Source organism: Dendropsophus ebraccatus, chromosome 8 (genome assembly GCF_027789765.1).
Source record: "Dendropsophus ebraccatus isolate aDenEbr1 chromosome 8, aDenEbr1.pat, whole genome shotgun sequence".
NCBI lineage: Eukaryota > Metazoa > Chordata > Amphibia > Anura > Hylidae > Dendropsophus > Dendropsophus ebraccatus.
The window spans coordinates 30,200,698-30,224,124 of NC_091461.1; the positions used below are offsets into that span (position 1 = coordinate 30,200,698).

At 45.8% G+C, this 23,427-nt stretch overlaps 2 protein-coding genes across 6 annotated transcripts; one reads left to right on the top strand and one right to left on the bottom strand.

The window, feature by feature from the left end:
- The first annotated feature begins 1,165 nt into the window (after positions 1-1,165).
- On the top strand, positions 1,166-4,157 carry IKZF5 (IKAROS family zinc finger 5). 3 transcript variants are annotated; one of them, XM_069978972.1, is made up of 3 exons: positions 1,166-1,329; positions 2,633-2,872; positions 3,055-4,157. In XM_069978972.1, the coding sequence occupies exons 1-3, from the start codon at positions 1,197-1,199 to the stop codon at positions 3,999-4,001; spliced, it is 1,320 nt and encodes a 439-aa protein (XP_069835073.1). In that variant the 5' UTR covers positions 1,166-1,196; the 3' UTR covers positions 4,002-4,157. The 3 variants fall into 3 exon arrangements, with proteins under 3 accessions (XP_069835073.1, XP_069835074.1, XP_069835075.1); XM_069978973.1 differs by having other exon boundaries at positions 2,690-2,872; XM_069978974.1 differs by lacking the exon at positions 2,633-2,872.
- A 4,001-nt stretch (positions 4,158-8,158) lies between these two features.
- PSTK (phosphoseryl-tRNA kinase) lies at positions 8,159-18,937 on the bottom strand. Of its 3 annotated transcripts, none has more exons than XM_069978976.1 (6): positions 18,681-18,937; positions 15,069-15,348; positions 13,783-13,981; positions 11,497-11,578; positions 10,996-11,089; positions 8,159-9,025 (listed from the first exon to the last, which is right to left on the bottom strand). In XM_069978976.1, exons 1-6 carry the CDS (start codon positions 18,915-18,917, stop codon positions 8,796-8,798), a joined length of 1,122 nt encoding a protein of 373 aa, XP_069835077.1. In that variant the 5' UTR covers positions 18,918-18,937; the 3' UTR covers positions 8,159-8,795. The 3 variants fall into 3 exon arrangements, with proteins under 3 accessions (XP_069835077.1, XP_069835076.1, XP_069835079.1); XM_069978975.1 differs by having other exon boundaries at positions 15,063-15,348; XM_069978978.1 differs by lacking the exon at positions 18,681-18,937 and adding an exon at positions 17,515-17,609 and having other exon boundaries at positions 15,063-15,348.
- Positions 18,938-23,427: the final 4,490 nt, after the last annotated feature.

The window sequence follows — 23,427 nt, forward strand, 5'->3', positions numbered from 1 at the left end:
AGTGTAGGTGGATAGAGTACGTTGTTATCCTTGTGTATCAGGATAACATCACGTTGCTAGTTATGATATTTACCGCATGTTACACGTATGACATCCAGTGATATATGGATTACATGGCATATTGTGTGACGTCATGTGACTTGTAAGTACCGTCCTTTATCACTGAAATCCATGATAAGCCCCCTATAGATGTGCGGTGCTCAGTATAATGGCCCCCTATACAGTGTGGCGGCTCTCTGACCACCCAGATGAGTGCACAGAGGCCGGCCTGTTGCATCAGGATGTGAGCGGGCTGAGCACACTGCGCCCTGTGTCAGCAGCCCTGGGTGGGCGTACAGCAGGCACACTGCCAGGCTTGTACAGGAGGCATAAAGGAGCTGTGTCCTGCCTGTCTCCTAGCAGAGCTTGGGATTCTGCACTATAGGGTTCAGTGTGATAGGACCAGTGTATGACATCTGTGGTGTGCAATCATTCATATCACATATATAGCGGTTCTATTACACCATGATAAGGGCTTACAGTACAACACAACAAGTCCCAGCCTGCTGGGGATCTGCACAAGCAGTCACTCTTAGTACGTGTGAACTTATATTCTGGGCATTTTTATCCATTACCAGCAGTGTGTTGATGGTTTATAGCAGGGATGGGGAACCTTCAGACCTCCAGCTGTTTCAAAACTGCAATTCCCATCATGCCTGGGCAGCCGAAGCTTTAGCTTCGGCTGCCCAGGCATGATGGGAATTGCAGTTTTGCAACAGCTGGAGGGCCGAAGGTTCACCGAGAACTGACACAGCACTGTGCATGAATATCGACATAGTCCCATACAAGTAAATGGGGACATGCTGCAGTTCCTTTACACACCTTTGGGTTGGGGTGGCGCTGTTTGGGAGGGAAAAAAAAGCCATATTGTCAGCTGCTCTATACCTAGTAACACCACTGACCAGACACTTGCGGCTTATCCTAGAGCAGGGATGGTGATCCCTACTACTAAACTACTATTCCCATCATGCCTGGACAGCCAAATCCAAAGCTTGATGATGAGAATTGTTGTTCTGTAACAAATGGAGAGTTTCCAGTTCCCCATCCCTGTTCTAGAGCGCTGCCTCTAGTCGAAACCTTTACATGTACTCACTGAATCCTTCTTCTCTCCTTCCAGGTAGGGGGGGGGCGACAGCAGGAACACACCAGAACTGAATATGGGTGAGAAAAAGCCGGAGGCGCTGGACTTTGTGAAGGATTTCCAGGAATACCTCACCCAGCAAACGCACCACGTCAATATGATCTCAGGCTCTGTGAGCGGTGACAAGGAGGCTGACACCTTACAAGGAGGTATGTACTCCTGCCATAGGGTGCTTATATTACAGGGGTTATCCCCTATCCCATGGGTCTCCAAACTGCGGCCCTCCAGCTGTTGCAAAACTATATTTCCCATCATGCCTGGACAGCCAAATCCAAAGCTTTAGTTGTCCAGGCATGATGGGAATTGTGGTTTCGCAACAGCTGGAGGGCCACAGTTTGAAGACCCATACCCTATCCACACGATCGGTGGTGGTCTTACTTCATCACAAGAACTGAGCTGGGTAAATACAGCGGAAGCGTACACGCTTGGCCACCATTTTCTATGGGACTTCCGAACTTTGCTACAGTTGGGAGTTCCATAGACAGTGAATGGAACAAAGACTGAGCATGTACTACAGCTTCAGGGGGGCTCCGTTCTTATGATCACTTAGGCTCTCGGCCGTTGGGCCCCCACTGATCAGCTAGTTATTTCCTATCCTGTAGATAAAGAATAACCATATTTTTCCCTTATAATAAAAAACTGGGGTGCTGGTGGGCATTCAGATCATCTAGAGCAGTGGTGCACAACCTGCAGCCCTACGGTTGTTGCAAAACTATAATTATGATGGGAATTGTAGTTTTACAACATGTGGAAAGATGCAGGCTGAGCACCTTTGCTGTAGAGAAATGGTTTCCAAACTGTAGCTTTCCAGATGTTGGAAAACTACAACTCCCATCATGCCCTGACAGCTGGTATGTGGGTGTGGGGTGTCGTAGTTTCCCAACAGGTGGAAACCATTGCTCTAAGGCTAGGTTCACACTACGTTTTTGCAATCTGTTTTTTTTTTTCATCAGTTTTTTTGCAAAAAACAGATGCTTGTGTGTGCATCTGTTTTGATCCGCTTTTCCATTGAATTCCATTATTTAAAAAAACGGATCCGTTTTTTTTTTAACAGACACAAAAATTAGGTTGACTACGTTGTTGTGTACATTACAAGAAACTGATCTATTTCGAGCCGGTTTTCTTTATAATAGAATTTAATAGAAAAATGGATTCACACACATGCATCCGTTTTTTCCATCCGTTTTTTTGCAAAAAAAACGGATTTAAAAAAAAAAAAAAAAAAACGGATTGCAAAAACATAGTGTGAACCCAGCCTTAAGATTACAAGAGCCTAGAGCAAGAGTTCAACTTTAAGGTCCTTTTTTTTTTTTCTTCTATTGGTTGTTATATGTTCCCATAATCCATCAGGCCGCTGTACCCTATATACAGTTCTACAATGGTCATCCTGTATCTGTGTGCTGACAGACAGCAGGGTGGTTTCTATTCATTGACTCACTTTCTATAAATCAGGGCCACAAAACCACGATGTGTACACCGCTAACTCTCCGTGCCTTGCTCTACCGGCAGCTGGGACAGACAGCGATCAGAACGGGCTGGACCACCCGTCTGTGGAGGTGTCTCTGGATGAGAGCGCGGGGATGCTGGTGGACGGCTTTGAGCGGACATATGATGGGAAACTAAAGTGTCGCTACTGTAACTATGCCAGCAAAGGCACCGCTCGTCTCATAGAGCACATACGCATACACACAGGTAGGACCCTGTCTGTATGCATGGGGCATGGTGGGGGTATCTGCTCATTGTTTAGTTGTACTGGCTTACAAACATCACCTTGGTGTCTATTTTCTATCCTTATTATATTTAAAGGAATCGTCCAGTTCTAAATTCATCTGATTGGCTTCTGATTTTAACCCTTTCTTCTCATTTTTCTGCAGGTGAGAAGCCGCACCGCTGTCACCTGTGCCCCTTCGCCTCAGCCTATGAGCGCCACCTGGAGGCCCATATGCGCTCTCACACAGGGGAGAAGCCTTACAAGTGCGAGCTATGTTCCTTCCGCTGCAGTGACCGCAGTAACCTGTCCCACCATCGACGCCGTAAGCACAAGATGCTGCCCATCAAGGGCACCCGGCCCACGCTGGGCAACAAGAAAATGTGGGGCGTGCTACAGAAGAAAGTCAGCAGCCTGGGGTACAGCCGGCGAACTCTCATTAATCTCAGCCCCCCGTCAATGGTGGTGCACAAGGCAGACTATCTGACTGACTTCTCCCATGAGATCCCCAGCATCCAGAGCGAGGCCTATGAGAGTCTGGCCAAGGCTACCCACGGACCTGGAGGAATGTCTAGGGACCCGCAAGAGCTCATGGTGGACAACCCTTTAAACCAGCTCTCCACTTTGGCAGGACAGCTCTCCAGCCTTCCTCCAGATACTCAGAACCCTGCATCCCCTGACACGGGGCCTTGTCCTGATGAGAAACCCTTCATGATCCGGGAGCCTCCAGCACCGGCCTGTGCCTCTGCTGTCTCCACCAGCATCCCTCAGAGCTCCTCGCCAGCCAGCCCCGAGGCCCGTCCAGCACACAATCACAGGAACTGTAGCCCCATGGCCGGCCCCAGCAGCGAGCGCAGCGGACGAACCAGCACCCCCAGCATTAGCAATAGCCAGCCTAGCACACCAGCCCCCGCGCTGCCGGTCCAGGACCCTCAGCTTCTGCACCACTGCCAGCACTGTGACATGTACTTTGCAGATAACATACTCTATACAATCCACATGGGATGCCATGGATTTGAAAACCCTTTCCAATGCAATATCTGTGGTTGCAAATGCAAAAATAAGTATGACTTTGCTTGCCACTTTGCGCGAGGTCAACATAGCCAACACTGACTTCTAGTAGCCTTTTTCTTTTTATCTCACTCTGCTCCTCAGGAGACAGTCTGTCTATAGAGTGCCTGTCGTATGAGGAATATGTATAGGGTGTAAGTATATATATGTGTCTCTCATTTGGTCCTTATGGTCTGATTTGTAGACAAACAAAAAACATATGGCTGTCTTGACAGTATTGAAGGAACCAAGATGGGTGACACGACCAGAGAGTTTGGGGTATTTGTCCATAGAAATGAACTGAAAAGCTGATATTGATGAACTGGATGAGGCACCTAATGTTTAGCTGTCTTCCCAGATGTTTGTTGTCCTCACGGCGCCCCCCTGTGGAGAGGACAAGGGGGGCTCTCTGGAATATAATCCATTTTAATTTTGGGATCCTTGCAATTATTGTACTTACATAAGGTAATAAGAGACTGGGATCCATGAATGTCGTACGCCCTGTGAGCACGATCTTTTAATGTCCATTGATGGGATATTTTATTTTTTAGCGGCCTCTTGCCTTGTGTGTGAAGGGTTAAATGAAGTCATTTGAAGTCTAATAATAATGATGGTTTCCAACTGGGGAAAGAGAAAAGTATTTTTTTTTCTATAAATTAATTTATCCTCACTGGCTGTTCTATATGTTTGTACAGATCTATTCACAGTGCGTTTAGTGTCGCTCCAAAGAGTCAAACTTGTTTGTAAACCACGCTGTGTAATAAATGTGTGTTGTCTGCCCACCGTGCCAGCCTCCTCTGGTCTTACCACGTCATTTCTCTACTGACATCACCTGCTGTAGCCCAGGGAAGGGTAAGAGTGGATTCACATGGGCCAGGTTTTGCTGCACAAACTAAAAATTATCTCAATAGGGTTGTTCTAGGGCTTTGGATTTGTGGAAGCCCCATTAAGATGTATAAGACCTCTGCAGACTAATGTGCCCCATGTGAATCCATCCTAAGGATCATAAACTACAGGCAGATTTAGGGTACAAACCCATACACCGTATACGCAGCAGATACACAACAAATACGCAGCAGATTTGATGATGCAGATTTGATGCTGTGTTCAGTTATTTAGATCTAATCTGCTGCGTATCGCAGCAGTAAATACGCAGCGTGTATGCCGTGTGTGTTTGTACCCTAAGGGTACAAACCCACTTGCCGGATCTGCAGCGAGTCTCCTTGCTGTGTTTTTGCAGCGAGACTCGCTGCAGATCCCAGCCCTATACTTTCATTAGCAGAGAAACTCGCAGCAGGGATGTACATCCCTGCTGCGATTTTGTCTGCAGCCCTCCCCATTAACCCCCTAGCTGCCGGACATTATACATTACCGGGTCCCCGTTCCTGCTTGCTTCAGGGCTCCCGGTGTCTTCACAGCCCGCCCAATCAGTGCGCTGCGGCGGGGCAGCGCACTGATTGGCCGGGCGGAACGTGCCGGGAGCCGCCGAAGCAAGCAGGAGCGGGGACCTGGTAATGTATATCCTGCCCGCCCCCCTGCAGCCCCGATCGCCCCCGGCCACATGATCGCCCCCCGCACTCCCCGGCCGTACGATCGCCCCCCGCAGCCCCGATCGCCCGCCCCCCGCCGGGGCGATCATGCGGCCGGGGGCGATCGGGGCTGCAGGGGGGCGATCGTACGGCCGGGGAGTGCGGGGGGCGATCATGTCCGGCGGCTATACATTACCGGGTCCCCGTTCCTGCTTGCTTCGGGGCTCCCGGTGTCTTCACGGCCCGCCCGGCCAATCAGTGCGCTGCGGCGAGGCAGCGCACTGATTGGCCGGGCAGAACGTGACGGGAGCCGCCGAAGCAAGCAGGAGCGGGGACCTGGTAATGAATATCCTGCCCGCCCCCCCTGCAGCCCCGATCGCCCCCGGCCGCATGATCGCCCCGGCCGGGGGCTGCGGGGGGCGATCGTGCGGCCGGGGGGCGGGCGATCGGGGCTGCGGGGGGGCGATCGTACGGCCGGGGAGTGCGGGGGGCGATCATGTGGCCGGGGGCGATCGGGGCTGCAGGGGGGCGGGCAGGATATACATTACCAGGTCCCCGCTCCTGCTTGCTTCGGCGGCTCCCGGCACGTTCCGCCCGGCCAATCAGTGCGCTGCCCCGCCGCAGCGCACTGATTGGGCGGGCTGTGAAGACACCGGGAGCCCTGAAGCAAGCAGGAACGGGGACCCGGTAATGTATAATGTCCGGCAGCTAGGGGGTTAATGGGGAGGGCTGCAGACAAAATCGCAGCAGGGATGTACATCCCTGCTGCGAGTTTCTCTGCTAATGAAAGTATAGGGCTGGGATCTGCAGCGAGTCTCGCTGCAAAAACGCAGCAAGGAGACTCGCTGCAGATCCGGCAAGTGGGTTTGTACCCTAAGGGTACAAACACCATATTCGCAGCAGATTTGATGGTGCAGATTTGATTCTGTGTTCAGTTATTTAGATCTAATCTGCTGCGTATTTGTTTTGCGTTTTTGCTGCGTATCGCAGCAGTAAATGCGCTGCGTATACGGTGTGTGTGTTTATACCCTTAGGGTCCATTTACACAGAAGGATTATCAAACAGATTATCTGCCAAAGATTTGAAGCCAAAGCTAGAAACAGACTATAAACAGAGATCAGGTCATAAAGGAAAGCCTGAGATTTCTCCTCTTTTCAAATCCATTCCTGGCTTTGGCTTCAAATCTTTGGCAGATAATCTGTCAGGTAATCTTTCCGTGTAAAAGGGCCCTTACTCTTTGCAGTCCCAAGGCCTCAATTGGGATCATAGGGGTTATCCGGGCTTAGAAATACATGGTTGCTTTCTTCCAGAAACAGTGCCACCCTTGTTCTGTGCTTTTTCTAATCCTGGATAACCCCTTTAAAGTGTTACTGTTGTTTAGAAAGAAACTTTCAAGACCTTTTAAAAGTTTTAATTGCTGGGGTTCTGGTTGCCGAGACCAATCAAAATTATTGTCTGTCAAAATTTTTATTATTATTTTATTGGCCGTAACACTTTATATACAATAATGCAAATGTTAAAATGATATTCTTGTACTAAAAAGGAAAAAAAAACGATAAAGCTTCATGAGTGGTATAGGGAACAAATGGTAGGTGGCCACCTAGGAATGCATAAAGATTAGTGAATGAATTTATAGATTAAAACAAAAAAATATGCAGGAAGTGGCAGGTACAATGAATACCTCTCTTTCACGTATTTGTGGGGGAATGGCACATATGAAGGTGGTCCCTCCCTCCCTGACTATATCAGGTATTTGCAATGTGCCCAGGTCCTGCTCCCACCATACTGGGTCCATGCTCTAAAAACTGCTATAGCAGGGGCGTAGGGAACCTTGGCTTTTCAGCTGTTGCAAAACTACAACTCCCATCATGCCTGGACAGCCAAAGCTTTAGCTTTGGCTGTCCAGGCATGATGGGAGTTGTAGTTTTGCAACAGCTGGAGAGCCAAGGTTCCCTACCCCTCTGCTATAGTGTACTGTGCCTCTGGGCATACAACGTCATGGTACCAGGCTAGTATCAGGAATTGATGTATCGGCACACAAAGCAGAAGGGTCTCAATAGCAGTAAGTATATTATGCCATAGACCTTCTGTCTCTCCAAGTAAAATTTCTGGTCTTTGTGTAATAAAGGCCTACTTTAACTGGTCAGTGTTATGTGGGCCTGTTCTAGACTCCTATACTGGCTACACCAGGAGAGCTACAGTAGTCACGTGCTGATGGCAGGTCCTTTCACTTTGTTGGGTGCTGTTTAACAAGCATAAATGCATAAGGCCTTGTTCACTTAAAGGGATTATCCAGCGCTAGAAAAACATGGCCACTTTTCCCCCTCTCTTGTCTCCAGATTGGGTGAGGTTTAAAACTCAGTTCTATTGAAGTAAATTGAGCCTAATTGCAAACAACACCTGAACTGGAGACGAGAGGGGGGAAGTGGCCATGTTTTTGTAGCGCTGGATAATCACTTTAAGCGGCCGGCAGGTTTACATACACGCAGAGGTCGTTCAGACCGCTGCGTGTATGTACTGACAGTGATCTGCCAGGACCTAGCCGACTCGCATCGTTATTAACGCTGCGAGTCGGTAGGTGTGAAGGCACCTTAAAGGGAATCTGTCAGCACTTTATCTGCTTCAGAGGTGCTGACATTGTGAGGAAGGTGTGTGTCTGTCATTGTGTGGGTTACCTTTATTTTTTTTGTAGCTGCTGTACTTTTTCCGTCTGTGGCGCAGGAGCATAAATATTCGTGTGAAGCTGGGAGGAGGAAGTAGTTGTGAGGCAGGACGAAGTGCGGCACGAACGCGGCACCATTACTCCTCTTTGGCACTTGTGCCGCAAGTTACGAAAAAGATTGTGGAAAAAGTACAGCAGCTACAGAAAAAAATAAAGGTTACCCACACAATGACAGACACACACCTTCCTCACAATGTCCACACCTCTGAAGCAGATAAAGTGCTGACAGATTCCCTTTAAAGAGGATGTACCACCAGGCCGGCCCTCCTCCCATCCTTGACCACTGGCCCAGGACCCGTGGATAGAACAGCGCCGTACACGGGAATCGGGCTGTGGATCGAAAAACAAACCACGGCACCGGCTTGCCCGTGACAGCGCCGTTCTATCCCTGTGTCAGATTAAAGAGGATGTACCTGGTGGTACATCCTCTTTAACTTCAACACAATCCAGTAATGAAATCTTTATAGTGCTTTAAAACAAATCTGTTATAGTTATATATAGTGCAAAAATTAAAGGGAAATTCTGCAGCTTAGTCCTCCACATCATACTAGATGAGCCTGAACTGAGGTATATGAACCAGTACATATAAATACTCATAGGCATCTACTAGGATACAGTAGCTGGAGTTGTAGGACTGTCCGCCTGAACCTTGTGCATGTACTGCTGCAGGATACAGTCCACTTCTTTCCTAAAGGACTGTACACTGGAAATGATGTCTGTGACAGGATCCTGAACAGTCTTCCCAGTTACACTTTGCCTTAGCTGATCCAGAGCTTTAGACTTCACCTGCTGTAGATCTTGTGCAATTTGTTTAATATCCTTTGCTGAGACCAATCCTAAAATAAAAAGGGCACAAACGGTAACAAAAACCTGCTAAGATATAGAAGGTGAGTATAACCCTCCTACTGGTTGACTTCTTACAGAAGCAATTGTATCAAAGAAAGAGTTGGAACCTAACCTGCTGTTATGTTTCCATAGGGCCAGGGACGCAGAGGAAGAAGGTGGATTCCTTACCTTCATCCTCAGCGCTGGATTGGTGCACAGATAAGCCCACCCCTCTTTGTGATTATTCATCCAGTGCTCTGTAGTGATGAGCGGCCACTGTTAAAGAGTTTGTTCACCAATTTTTTTTTTTTAATTAATTAATTTTTAAATCAACTGGTGCCAGAGATTTGTAATTTATTTCTATTAAGTCTTCTAGTACTTATCTGCTGTATGTCCTGCCGGAAGTAGTGTATTCTTTCCAGTCCGAAGAGCAGGAGTGGTTTTCTATGGGGATTTTCAATTGTTCTGGACAGTTTCTGAAATGGACAGAGGTGGCAGCAGAGAGCACTGTGTCAAACTGGAAAGAAGACACCACTTTTTTTTTTTTTTTTAATAGAAGTTAATTACAAATCTCTGGCACTTGCTGGGACCAGTTCACTTGAAAGATTTTTTGGCCGAACTACCACTTTAAGCACCACCTAAATATTCAGTTGGCAGATCAGTGCACCAAGGGCTGTAGTACCACCCCTAGTGCACAGAGCCGCCTAATTGACATATTAATAAAAGGGACACACACTTTCAATCCGACAGTAATTTTTATTCCATTGACTGATCACCGATGCAAAGATAAGGCAACAACTGTGCCGTCTATTGTAATGTAAAACAACTATTGCCTTATCGTTTGTATCTGTGACCAGTCAATGGAATAAAAAAGTGAAAGTGAAACTGGCTCAGTTGCCCCTAGCAACCAATCAGATTCCACTTTTCATTTTCCAGTCTGTGAGGAATGAAAGGTGGAATCTGATTGGTTGCTAGGGGCAACTGAGCCAGTTTCACTTTACACCATGTTTGATAACTCTCCCCCAAGATATCTATGTGCAGGCTCCTATTAACCACACTGACAGAGAGTGGCGAAGTTGGATTTGTACATGAATTGTATACAGGCACTCCTTCCTGATGACAAAGGAATTTGGCATGTCTATTCACCCCGTTAAAACACCAACACTCCTTATACATGCTATTAACCCTGTCCTGAGTGTGAGCTATCGTTGGCTATGAAACATACAGAGCAGCATCTATTTATGTGTCTTTTGCTGCGTTTACATGGAGCGATAATTCGCCCAATCGATCGTCTAACGATTTTAAAGCAACAATTTGGTTTTTATAACGATCAGACAAATAAACGTAAGAAAAATCGTTATTGCAATCGTTTTTAAGATCGCTTAAGCCCATCTTTCACATAGGGTGAATCTTTGAAAGACTGTTTACACGAAGCGATCTGCGAATTTTTGACGAACGATGATTTGAGAACATGTTGAAAGATTAAAATGAGCGATTTCTCGTTCGTCGCCTGAACGTTTGCTGTGTTTACACGGAACGATAATCGCTCAAAGGCGATCGTTAGTGAAAATTTGAACGATAATTGTTTCGTATAAACGCAGCATTTCTCTCTGTCTTTGCATCTGCTCCCTCATTCAAAGACTTTCGTAAGTAGCAGCTGTAACGTGATCTCTCAGTGAAGCTGAAACCCATCAGTATACATTTTAGTAACTGGTCAGTGCAAGGGAAGAACAAAAGATGCCTGATAAGTGGGGAAAGAGGGATTTTTCTGTAGTGAAATATATTATATAGGTTCTTTATCTTCCCTTGGACTATTGATTTGAGGTAAGTGGATTATAAATGGAGGTGCACTTTAAATGAAGATATTATTCTTTGAAGTTGCTGATGATCTGTGTAAATCCCATTTGTATGATGGAAAGATGTGACAGCGGATTACTGCGCCCATATAAGAGATGGTTATATGAGAGCATTCATCACTTACCCCTCACTGTCTGCATGGCCTCCGAGATGAGCCGTCTCAGATTCTGATCTGCTTGATGGATGGCATTGGCTGCGCAGATATCACGATCCCTCTCCTGTGAACAGATGTTCGGAAATAGCAGTGAAGGAGTGTCAGGAAAAAAAAGGTAGACCTATGGAGGTTGAATAATCTCTGCTATTAAGGAATTCCGAATTGATAGAGGGAGATCTTCATCTATAAGGCGTCTTATTAAAAAGCATTGTCTAGAGAGGAGAACCACTTTACCATGTAAAGGGTTTAGATCAGAAGTGTTAGACTTGTGGCCCTCCAGCTGTTGCAAAACTACAACTCCCATCATGCCTGGACATCCAAAACTAAAGCTTTGTCCAGGCATGATGGGAATTGTAGTTTTGCAATAGCTGGAGAGCCTGAGTCTGACACCCTTGTCCTATATATTTACTTTACTGTGGGTTTAAAGGGGTAATAAAGATTCTACCTACTTACGTACATACCACCTCTTACCTTCTCCTCGCTGTCATCCTCCATTGGCATAACAGGATTCTCCAAGGCTTGACTCATTAAACTGGTGATACTTGTACCGATTCTGTCAAATTGCAATAAAAGCAAAATTACAGAAGACGTCCACAACTCTCTTTTTGGCTACACTTCAGCATGTGACTGTATAATGACCCCCTTTTGCTGCTTTCTATGGGACATCCTAAAAGCTGCATGTAATAAACAATACAGCATAAGGCTATGTTCCCACAGTATTTTTGCTCATTATTTTGGGCAGTATTTTTCAACAAAAACCAGGAGTGGACTGAAAACAGTTGAAATTTAGTGAATAGCCGCCACTTATTGGCAAATAACGGCCGTTATAATAACAGTAATTATTTGTCATTAAAAGACGATTTGTCATAAATGCACGATGATTGAAATGATTTATTGAATTGAATGACCAACGATCACGATAGCAGCGATATGCTGCTGTCACCCTGTGTAACAGGAGCTGTGGCAGCAGACCGCCGCTATCTTTTATGGGCTGGCGATCATTGAGGCAGCCCACCCCGCCTCTTACCTGCTCGTTGCCGACGCGTGTAGTAGGTCCGCGCTCGTTTGCTCCTCTGAATTGCCCCTAGTAATAGAGGCTTTAGACTCTACCTGCACAGTATTGGTTATGTACTAGTGATTTACTAGTGATTCCTAACATACTTCTGAATCGCTTCAGTGACCAAAAATGACTCCTTACGCCATCAAAATGCTCTAAAGTCTTGGCCACTAGGTGTCTCTTCTTTGCAATCTACTGTCCACTGCCTGTTGTCAAGGGGAAATCTGTCTCTAGTAACAGCCTCAGCAAGACAGATTACAGGAAGTGGGGTAGAGTGTAGCACATGCTCTGTGTTGGGGAAGGGGGCTTGGTCTGTGTACCTGCAACCTAGCCTAGAATCTACACTGTCCATACAAGGTAAAGGTTTCCTTATCATCATCATCATCATGGCTTACTGTAGCATTGTGCTGTTTTATTTAATTTCGGGTCACATAACAAATGGCAGAGCAAGTGTATTAGTCACTCCTCCTTCCACATGCCATTTATAGTACAAGATATATACAACAGAGTCATAAGCACTATGTCAGGGAATAGCAGTGTGATGTAAGGGAAGTAGATTGGAAAGTAACTGTGTGTACTGCTGGCAAACAGCCCAGCTCTGGTCTCTCTCCCTGGAATATAGAGAATGAAGGAGACTCTCACAGTTCAATAACTGCAATGACAGCACTGATATCAAGTGTTGAATAACTGCAATGAGAGCACTGAAATCACCTTATCAAGTGTTAGGCCCCGTTCACACATCCGTGACCCCTTTTTATGGTCAGTAAACACTTCCTGAAGCGTCCTGATCAACCATCAGCGTTTTCTGACCGTAAAAACGGAGTAGTAAAAAACCAATCTATACTAATCTGCTGCAGCGGTGCTACCATCCGGCTTCTCTCTCTGTCTTGCGGCTTTGCATAATGCTGCTTCTGGCTATAACGGTGATTGACAGGGCCGGTTACCAATGGCCACCGTCCCTGTCAAGCACAGTACCAAATGTGATTGTAGGCAACTCATACAATCAAAGAGCCAGCGTCAGCAACAAACAGAACACTTTGGGTCAGGAAATCTATCTGGATTTCTGGATGTGTGAAGGGGGACTAAATCTGTTATAACCATGAAGGTTTAAAAAACAATAAAACATTAGGTACACTTTAAAGGGGCACTCTTTTAAATCAACTGGTGCCAGAGATTTGTAATTTACTTTTACTTAAAAATCTCCAGTCTTCCAGCCGTATGTCCTGCAGGAAGTGGTGTATTCTTCCCAGTCTGGACAGCAAGTTTTCTATGAGTTTTCTTGCTCTACTGCTCTGGACAGTTCATGTCACGGACAGAGGTGGCAGCAGAGAGCACTGTGTCAGACTGGAAAGAATACACCTCTGCCTACAAGACATACAGCAGCTGATAAGTACTGGAAGACTGGATATTTTTAAATAGAAGTAAATTACAAATCTCTAACACTTTCTGACAACAGTTGATTTGAAGGATTTTTTTTTCTGGAGTACCCCTTTAAAGGGATTGTCTCATGAATACTGTCTCTCTCCATATACCCTTTTAAAGCATATGTGAGTTCCCCCTATATAAAGTCCAAATATTCTAACAGGGAATTTGGAGTGGCCACCATGTATAATACTACATCCACCCTTAAACTGGCCCTAAGGAAAATATCTGGCCATATGATACAGCATATTAGTAAGGATGTGTCCTCCTTTTCTTACTCATCCATACTGATGCCATTGCTGCTGTCCAGGAACAGGCTGTATTTCTCCCACATGTTCTTCTCAGGATTTGGCTTCTCCAGTTTGGAGTCCATTAGAGTTATAGTTCTGTCCATGACCCGATTCTCTCTTTTGTTGTTCCGTAGTAAGCAGCAGTCGACAGGACAATGCAAATAGAGCTGACAGAACCCTAGAGAATCTGAAGGGGAAAATAACGGTTATAAGGAACGGTTACTCCTCTCCTTCACAGGTTTTATTAAAGGGGTTATCCAGCGCTATAAAAACATGGCCACTTTTCCCCCTACTGTTGTCTCCAGGTCAGGTGTGGTTTACAATTAAGCTCCATTTACTTCAATGGAACTGAGTTTGAAACCCCACCCAATCTGGTATACCAGTAAGAGATGAGCAAATCTATTTGTAGATGGGGCCTGAATCTAAGGACATGGGAGGCAGGAGGTGGGGCTATAGAGCTGGACTTGGAAGCAGGTGAGCAAAATTTGCCCTGGCGTGGCAGGCAGTAGCGGGGAACAGCGCGGTTGGGAGCTACTGTATACTCGTCAATGACATCACGTGACGTTACCTAGTGCTGAAGGTGCTGACTGTAACTAGGGCTTATATTTTAAAGTGTCACTGTCGTTTAAATTTTTGTGCAGAAATCAATAGTACAGGCAGTTTTAAGAAACTTTGTAATTGGGTTTATTAGCCGAAAAATGCATTTTTATCATGAGAAAGCAGTTTGAAGCTCTCCCCCTGTCTTCATGGTTTTCGATGGAGAGGGGATGGGTGGAGGGAGATGAGGCACCAAAACAGGACAACAAAGAGTTAATTTACAGCTACATCACTGGCTATCTCCTATGAAGTCAGCACTGGCCTCTCTGACCTCTGAATACGGCTTTCACACAGCTCCCACTGTGTAATCCCTTGTTCTCTGCTGACAACTAATGTCCCTCCTACCCCCTCCCCTCTCTATAGAACAGACAGGGCACGACTGATGTAAAAGAGTCGAGATTTCCTGATAATGAGCAGTGGATAAGAGGAGGGACCTGAGGAAAGTCTTTTTGAATGCAGATAATGGCAAATTTGCCTAATAAACCCAATTACAAAGTTTCTTAAAATCGCCCGTACTATTGATTTCTGCAAAAAAAAAAAAAAAATAATGATAATACGACACTCTTTCAACCTACTCCAAAAACCCTGCAAAATAAGGGCTTATTTTCGGAATAGGGCTTATTTTTGGAGGAACAGGGTAGTAGTGTATGAATACCAGAAGAGGCACTTACACTTACGAGTCAGCTGGAAGACTTCATAGCGCATGCTCTGATAGTAGAAATTATCATCCAGTATGACATATACAGGACTGGACTTTATGTTCATAGAGAAACAGCCGGATCCAGAGTCTCCTCCGGCACAGATGAAGCCTTGATTTTCTAAGCATTGGACAAATCGGTCCCAGCTTTCATTTTTTTTCCCATCTGGGGGTTTTAAAGGTGAAGAAGTGATTAGGGATATAACAAGACATTCAAGACACTGCAAGAGGTCCTGCCGCTGCTGCTTCCAGGGGGAGGTCTGCAGAAGGAAACAGAAGGATTTGAGTAATAAAGCAGACGTCTTGAGATCTAGTTTCATGTGCAGAACAACAATCACACTGTTTATGTAAAAACCATCAAATGTATATACAGCCGGGGGGGATAAGCAATATACAGCAGGATACCAGACTTCAGAAGGTTCTCCACTTCGGAGTACTTTTTGTTAGAAGGAATCACCAAAAGGAAGGGTGGCCTAATAGAAGACGAACATCTAGTGTTACCAGTAAAGCCGCCTGCTGTATTACACTGCGACCCCGTCACAGAGGAAATATAACATTATACTGTTCAGAAGATTGTCTTAGTAAAGGTCTGTATACATATATTAGCCAAAAGCGGGCCAAACCCACCGACTTTGACAAGACCAGCTGATGCATAATGTGTATGTGTAATGTGTAGGAGGAATCAGGCATACTGGATATCATCTGCCAGACCTTTTTGATCTCAAAGAGATAAGCCGCCACCAGAGGGGTATGGCAGCGCCTCAGCCCTCCTCTCTCTATGGAGAGTATACAAGCACCCACCCAAGAAGCTGATAAGAGTATGGGCACCTCAAAGGAGAAGTCCGGAGAATATTTTCATTAAAGCATTGTATTGCCCCCAAAAGTTATACAAATCACCAATATACACTTATTACGGGAAATGCTTATAAAGTGCTTTTTTTCCCTGCACTTACTACTGCATCAAGGCTTCACTTCCTGGATAACATGGTGATGTCACTTCCTGGATAACATGGTGATGTCACTTCCTGGATAACATGGTGATGTCACTTCCTGGATAACATGGTGATGTCACTTCCTGGATAACATGGTGATGTCACTTCCTGGATAACATGGTGATGTCACTTCCTGGATAACATGGTGATGTCACGCCCCGACTCCCAGAGCTGTGCGGGCTGTGGCTGCTGGAGAGGATGATGGCAGGGGGATGCTCAGTGTCCCTCCAGTGCCCTGTGTCCCTCAGTGTCCCCCTGCCATCATCCTCTCCAGCAGCCACAGCCTGCACAGCTCTGGGAGTCGAGGCGTGACATCACCAGGAAGTGACATCACCATGTTATCCAGGAAGTGAAGCCTTGATGCAGTAGTAAGTGCGGGGGAAAAAAGCACTTTATAAGCATTTCCAGTAATAAGTGTGTATTGGTGATTTGTATACCTTTTGGGGGGTAATACAATACTTTAATAAAATTTTTGCTGAACTTCTTCTTTAATGCAATGTGCTTGGTCCTCCACCAATGCTTTTCATATCCACTGAACAACAATTTTGGCTACAACCTAACCTACATAGCACTCCTGCTGTGCAACATTATGGTGGGTCTGGTTGCATTATGGTTCTGCCATCTCATAGTAATACCATATCTCTAGGATATCCTTCTTCACTTTCCAGATACAATGACTACTACTGTGTGTATGAAGGCAATGATCAAATGATTAATGAAAATTTGTTCGTATGTCACTGATTGCATCTTTCGAGCTGACCATAAAATCACTGTTAATTGTTTGGAAATCTTTCGGTGTATGTACACATCATTCGTTCATAATTACAAATGTTCGTATACTAGAGTATAGAAACGTAGTATAAATAATTTCAGGTAATTCCCAATAGCGCTTCTTTGCAAAAGTTTATTGTTAATTAGTGGATATGAAAAATCAATTTGTTTAATAGGACCCTTAGGGCCCTATTCCACCAGACGATTATTGTTCAGATTATCGTAAAATCGTTCGAATCTAAACGATAATCGTTCGGTTGAAATGCAGTTAACGATTAACAACCGAACGAGAAATCGTTGATCGCTTTATAAGACCTGGACCTATTTTTATCTTTGCTCGTTTGCAAATCGTTCGCATTGAATAAGACGTCGTTCGGTCGTTCGCAGTAGATACAAACGCAATAGCGAAGAAATAGCGAAGAAAAAAAACTATCGCAAATACGATCATAAGTAACAATTCTCGTTCCATGGAAATGAGTGAACGTTTTCAGGTCTTTTGCAATAGCGGTCGTTTGAGAATGTTGATCGTTAACGATTACGCGAACAGTAATCGTCCGGTGGAATAGGGCCCTTAGTTATAATCTGGCCAAGAGAAGGGGGTTATTGGAGGAGGGGGGGTGTGGCTGTTGTCACTTTTATGCTGCCCAAACCAAATCTCCTTACCCACAAGCCTCCACTGATAACTCTCTCAATGAAGGCTGGTGGACAGATGGCCCTGGATAGAGGATGGCACATGCCTGCTCAGGGGCACGGTGGTCTCCTGACTCAGCGAGTGATTAGCTAAGTGGGCATTTCCTTGTGTCTAAACAGGAACCAAAAGGTGGAAAGCAGAACACTTAGAATGGAGGCTGCTGGGCATTCAGCAGGGACCCTGGCACTGTTATAATATAGGCGGCTGGGCATTCAGCAGGGACTCTAGCACTGGTATAATATAGGCGGCTCGGCATTCAGCAGGGACCCTGGCACTGGTATAATATAGACGACTGGGCATTGGTGAGGGACCCTGGCACTGTTAGAATATAGGCGGCTGGGCATTCAGCAGAGACCCTGGCACTGGTATAATATAGACGGCTGGGCATTCAGCAGGGACCCTGGCACTGGTATAATATAGGCGGCTGGGCATTCAGCAGAGACCCTGGCACTGGTATAATATAGCCGGCTGGGCATTCAGCAGGGACCCTGGCACTGGTATAATATAGGCGGCTGGGCATTCAGCAGAGACCCTGGCACTGGTATAATATAGGCGGCTGGGCATTCAGCAGAGACCCTGGCACTGGTATAATATAGGCGGCTGGGCATTCTGCAGGGACCCTGGCACTGGTATAATATAGGCGGCTGGGCATTCTGCAGGGACCTTGGCACTATTTACATATAGGCGGCTCGGCATTGGTGACCAAGTCTGCGCCGGTTGCCATGGTAGTCGTATAACACTTTAGACATTGTACAGTTGCCTTGGTAACCTGACTGCCCTATCTTGTCACCACATTTACTGTGCATCTAAGCAAAAGCTGCAGCTAAATATATCAGATAGCATCACTGTATAGCAGGGATGGGATGGGGAACCTCTGGCTTCCAGCTATTGCAACACTACAATTCCCATCAAGCTTTTTAGAGTCAGAACTGGAAAACCCGTCTAGTTATGCAGCAAAGTAGGGGCTGCAGGGTTATATGGAAGAATACGTGCCTCTCAGGGCACTGGGAAAGCTGAATAATAACCTGGCAGTAGTAATTATACGATTACAACAGTCTGGAAACACCACAACAAACATGGCTGCCGCGGATTGGTTAATATCTATCTATGGACGGCTCTGATTGGCCATTTCACCTACGTCTCTTCCGCCCTGGCATAAAACATCGCGGTATTCGTGCGCCGACTCTTCCTTAAAGGCGACGTCTGCCATAACGTCATCATAGGAGAGTATAACAACCGGGAACGGACTGTGTCTGCCCCCCAGCTGCCGAGCCAAGGTGGATTTCCCAGCACCGGGGAGGCCGCACAGGACACACAGTCCGATAGGAGAGTTTTGGGCCGGCTCCTCCATAGTAATAATTGCCGGTGTGCGCATGCTCTTGGAAAATAATTGACAGCCCTGCGCTCCAATCAAAAGATTTGAGGTCACGTGATGATCAGTCATCCAGTACAGTGGAATTATGGGACCTGTAGTTTTTATAGGCATCCCTTTTTATACCTTGTGTGATCTCAACAAGATGTTATAAACGTGTAAAATGAGGAGTGCTCCAAAAAGTCTGACTTTATCACACAGCCAAAGCCATAAATGTATTGTAAAGTGAAAAAGTCTGCATCACTAAAACCTGAACCTTGCCTCACTCTGTGAGGGTATATTCACATGGGACCGATACGCTGCAGATTATTGGTTATTGAGGTAAATCTGCAGCAAGCAGGTGTGCAGCGTCCCAGTAACACGTGATGTATTACACTGCCATAGCTACATACACTAGGGGTTCCTTTACACAGAGAGATTTATCTGGAAGATATGTGAAGCCAAAGCCAGGAATGGATTTGAAAAAAAGAAAAAATCTCAGTCTTTTCTTTATGGCATATTCCCTGTTAAGGGTGGGTTCAGACTACGGAATTCACGCGGATAAAATCTGTCTGATTCCGTTGCCTGTACGCACTCACAGCCGCGTGCCTCTCCGTCCGTGTTATAGACACCATTCTATGCACCGGCGGATTCCGCATTCCGCCGAAAGAATTGACACGCGGAATCAGCCGGCCCATAGAATGGAGTCTATGGAGCCGGCAGAAAGGCGCGCGACCGTGAACGCGTTCTAACAACGGAATTTATCCGTGAGAATTACGTAGTCTGAACCTGTCCTTATAGTCTATTCCTGGCTTTGGCTTCAAAAATCTGTCAGATAAATCTCTCTGTGTAACTACACCATAAATATAAGGGATTGGGGTTGGGTTGGAAAGAATATACCACTACCTGCAGGACATACAGCAGCTGATACGTACTGGAAGACATGTTTTTTTTTATAGATGGAAATGACAAGTCTCTGGCACTTTCTGGTGCCAGTTGATTTGAAATACATTTTTTGCTTTTTTCCGCAGGCTAAAAGCTCAAGGTATAGTTAGGATTTCAACAATATATCCTGGGACTATCTCTGCCACTGTCTCTCTCATGCGTAGGCTTCCATGTTAAAGAAGAGCTATAGTCCTGCTGCACAGGGAGAATTGTGACATGCATATTTGTAACTTGGACCCACAGAGACTGGAGGTAACCTGCACATTTCTTAAAGGGGTTGTCCGGCGATAAAAAATTATTCACAGAATAACACACATTACAAAGTTATACAACTTTGTAATGTATGTTATGTCTGTGAATGGCCCCCTTCCCCGTGTCCCACCACCCCCACCCGTGTACCCGGAAGTGTGGTGCGCTATACATTACCTGTCGCGTGCCGACCACGGTCTCCGATCGTCAGCAGTGACGTCTTCTTCGGGAGCTTGGCGGATCTTCCCGAGTGCCGGCCGCCCTCTGCAGCGTCATCCGAAGCTCAGCCGCGATTGGCTGAGCATAACTGCTCAGCCAATCGCGGCTGAGCAGCTGATGACGTGGCCGCGTCATCAGCCGCTCAGCCGCGATTGGCAGAACACAGTTATGCTCAGCCGATCGCGGCTGAGCTTCGGATGACGCTGCAGAGGGCGGCCGGCACTCGGGAAGATCCGCCAAGCTCCCGAAGAAGACGTCACTGCTGACGATCGGAGATCGTGGACGACACGATATGCGGTGAGTATAATGCACCACACTTCCGGGTCTAGCGTGGGTGGGGGGAAACACGGGGAAGGGGGCCATTCACAGACATAACATACATTACAAAGTTGTATAACTTTGTAATGTGTGTTATTCTGTGAATAATTTTTTATCGCCGGACAACCCCTTTAACCTGTGAGAAATACTTAGAGGACAAGTTTTGTCAGAGCCACAGAGGCTCTACAGGACGGGTGGACAGTGGAAGCCACCTTAGATGCATCCCAACTTCTGGAAAACATGAATTGCACAGTCCCCAGCCCAAAATTAAGTCCTGCAACATTAGTTTCAATAACGTCAAAATGATGAACGTCTTTCACATTTTAGCTCTGAGTCTACTGGTCACAAATAATGTCCACGATCACTATTATCAATAGACACCATAATTGGCATTTTGACCTCCAAAATGGTGTCTACTGATAATGAAGGCCAATAATGATCATGGAAACATAGCCTGTGTTCACACTACGGTATTTTTCGGCCGTCAAAAAGACATCTGATATTTGCTAACGATGGTCGTCTATAATGATCTTGATCATTATAGACTTCCACCTTTAGCAAATATCAAATGTCTTTTTGACAGCCGTCGGCAAGGACAGCTGAAAGATCCTGTAGTGCGAACATAGCCTTTAAAGAGAACTATCAGCAGGTTAGATGAATCTGCAGAAGACACCGAGGATGAAGGAATGTGTCTTACCTTCATTCTCACTGTTCTTGTGCAGTTAGCAGTTTGCTCAACGGTCCAGTAAGACCTTTAGGAGCACTGGGGCACCATTAGGAGCACTGCCCACCCTCCGTAGTGGCGATCCAGCTGGCATGCTCCATTCATTATCATTAGAAAGGGGCGGGCTGGACGGGGGCAGGTAAGCGCTATGGAGGCGGGGCAGTGCTCCTAATGGTCTAACCGGACTGTAGAACAAACGACATAAGCCCCTATTACACGGGGCGGCAGCGAGCGGGTGAGTACAGGAGGGGGAGGGGGGATCGCTAGATCGTCCGGGCAGTCCATAGAAGATAGCAGTGGTCTGCTGCCACCTCTCCTATTCCTCGGAGCGACGGCAGCATATTGCTGCTATCTAAGTCGTTTGCCTTTCAACATGCTGAAAGACAAACGACTGCAACGATGCTCGGCATCGCCTGAATACGTCCGATAATCGTTTTGTGTAATAGGGCCTTAACTGCACCGGAACGGCGCCAAGGATGAAGGTAAGTGACATACCTTTCTCCTTAGCCTCTCCTGGGCAATAAGGGTTATCAGCAGGTTGGATTTGTCTAATCTGCTGATAGTTCCCCCTGATGCTGGGTCTACACGGAGCGATAATTCGTCCGATCGTACGATTAACGACTTCGAAGTAACGATTTTTCTTTTATAACAATCAGCGTTTAGACGGAACGATATATCGTACGGAAAATTCGTTTTGCGATCGTTTAAGCCTATCTCGCACATAGGTAAAATTGGTGAACAACTGTTTACACGGAACGATCTGCAAATTTTTTGCGAACGACAATTTAAGAACACGTCAAAGATCAAACTAACCGATTTCTCACTCGTCATTCGTTGCGTTTACACGTACAATTATCGTTCGAATTCGATCATTATTGTGCAAATTCGCACAATAATCGTTCCGTGTAAACGCAGCATTAGGCAATGTTCACATGTTGTAATACAATGGCCGTTGTTTTGAGTGTCAAACAACGGCTGTTGTATTATGTGTTCCTCTGGCCAATAATACATTATCTGCCATAAGAACATTATTTTACACACATAGAGGTCTGTTGGCGGTATGGGTGTGAATGAAAATCAACTACCATTGACTTTCTTTCACACTATGGCCATAGTTTATGCACTGTGTGCACAACAATTGTTGTTGTTCTATTGAAATAAATAGAAATAAATGAATTTGGAAACCTACGGCTGTTGTGTTCAATAACCTCTAGGTTTCCGAATTCATTACACTGTGTGAATATAGCCTCAAAGTGTATTGTATCATCTACTGTGACCAATAAACATCAGTTTTTTGGGGAAACTCGTTTGTAACTATCAAGCATTTGTGCCGCTCTTTTGAAAGGAAATACAGTGGTACCTTGGTTTAAGAGTAACTTGGTTTAAGAGCGTTTTGGTTTAAGAGCTCACAGTTTTTCAAAATTGTGACTTGGTTTAAGAGCATTGCTTTGGTTTAAGAGCTCTCTGTACTGGGTGGGAGTGCGAGTAGTGGAAGGGCATGCGCTGCATAGCGGGTTCTAGGGCCCTGTACTCTGACCCAGGAAGTCTCCCTCACCTTTCAAATCAGTAGATCCTCTTCAGGCTGGGGCTTGCATCAGGGGACAGGACTGTGGAAGTAATCTCTTTATAGCTGTAATCCCTCTCTCCCTGGACAGAGACACTGCATGTATGTGCCCACATCTGCCCTGCTCATACCTTCATGCTCCCTGCAGTATCTGTCAGCCCTGATTGGTCTATGCTGAACACACTCCTTCTCCATTGCTGTCATGTGACCACACAGACCTCTGACAGCAGCCCTGCTTCTCTATTCTAGCCTGTTGTACTACGCTACTGCATTATGGGAACTGCAGTGCTGCTGTTTTTTTTTTTTAGGTTTATGCCCTTACTATACATTATACACCACATGCTGATTGCTATACTGTACAGTAACTTATATCATCACATATTCAGCTGCTTATAAATGTTTGTTTCATTTGTTTTACATGTTATTCAGAATATAAAATGAATATTTTTGAGGTGTGGAACCAATTGGCTGCATTTCTATGATTTATTATAGGAAAATTTGCTTTGGTTTAAGAG

Coding starts and splice junctions, on each gene's coding strand:
- IKZF5 (XM_069978972.1), top strand. CDS start 1,197: ATGGGTGAGAAAAAGCCGGAGGCGCTGGACTTTGTGAAGGATTTCCAG. Junction 1,330..2,632: donor GGCTGACACCTTACAAGGAG/GTATGTACTCCT, acceptor TCTATAAATCAG/GGCCACAAAACCACGATGTG. Junction 2,873..3,054: donor GCACATACGCATACACACAG/GTAGGACCCTGT, acceptor ATTTTTCTGCAG/GTGAGAAGCCGCACCGCTGT.
- PSTK (XM_069978975.1), bottom strand. CDS start 18,917: ATGCGCACACCGGCAATTATTACTATGGAGGAGCCGGCCCAAAACTCT. Junction 15,349..18,680: donor TATGCCAGGGCGGAAGAGAC/GTAGGTGAAATG, acceptor TTCCTTCTGCAG/ACCTCCCCCTGGAAGCAGCA. Junction 11,579..13,782: donor AATGGCATCAGTATGGATGA/GTAAGAAAAGGA, acceptor GCAATTTGACAG/AATCGGTACAAGTATCACCA.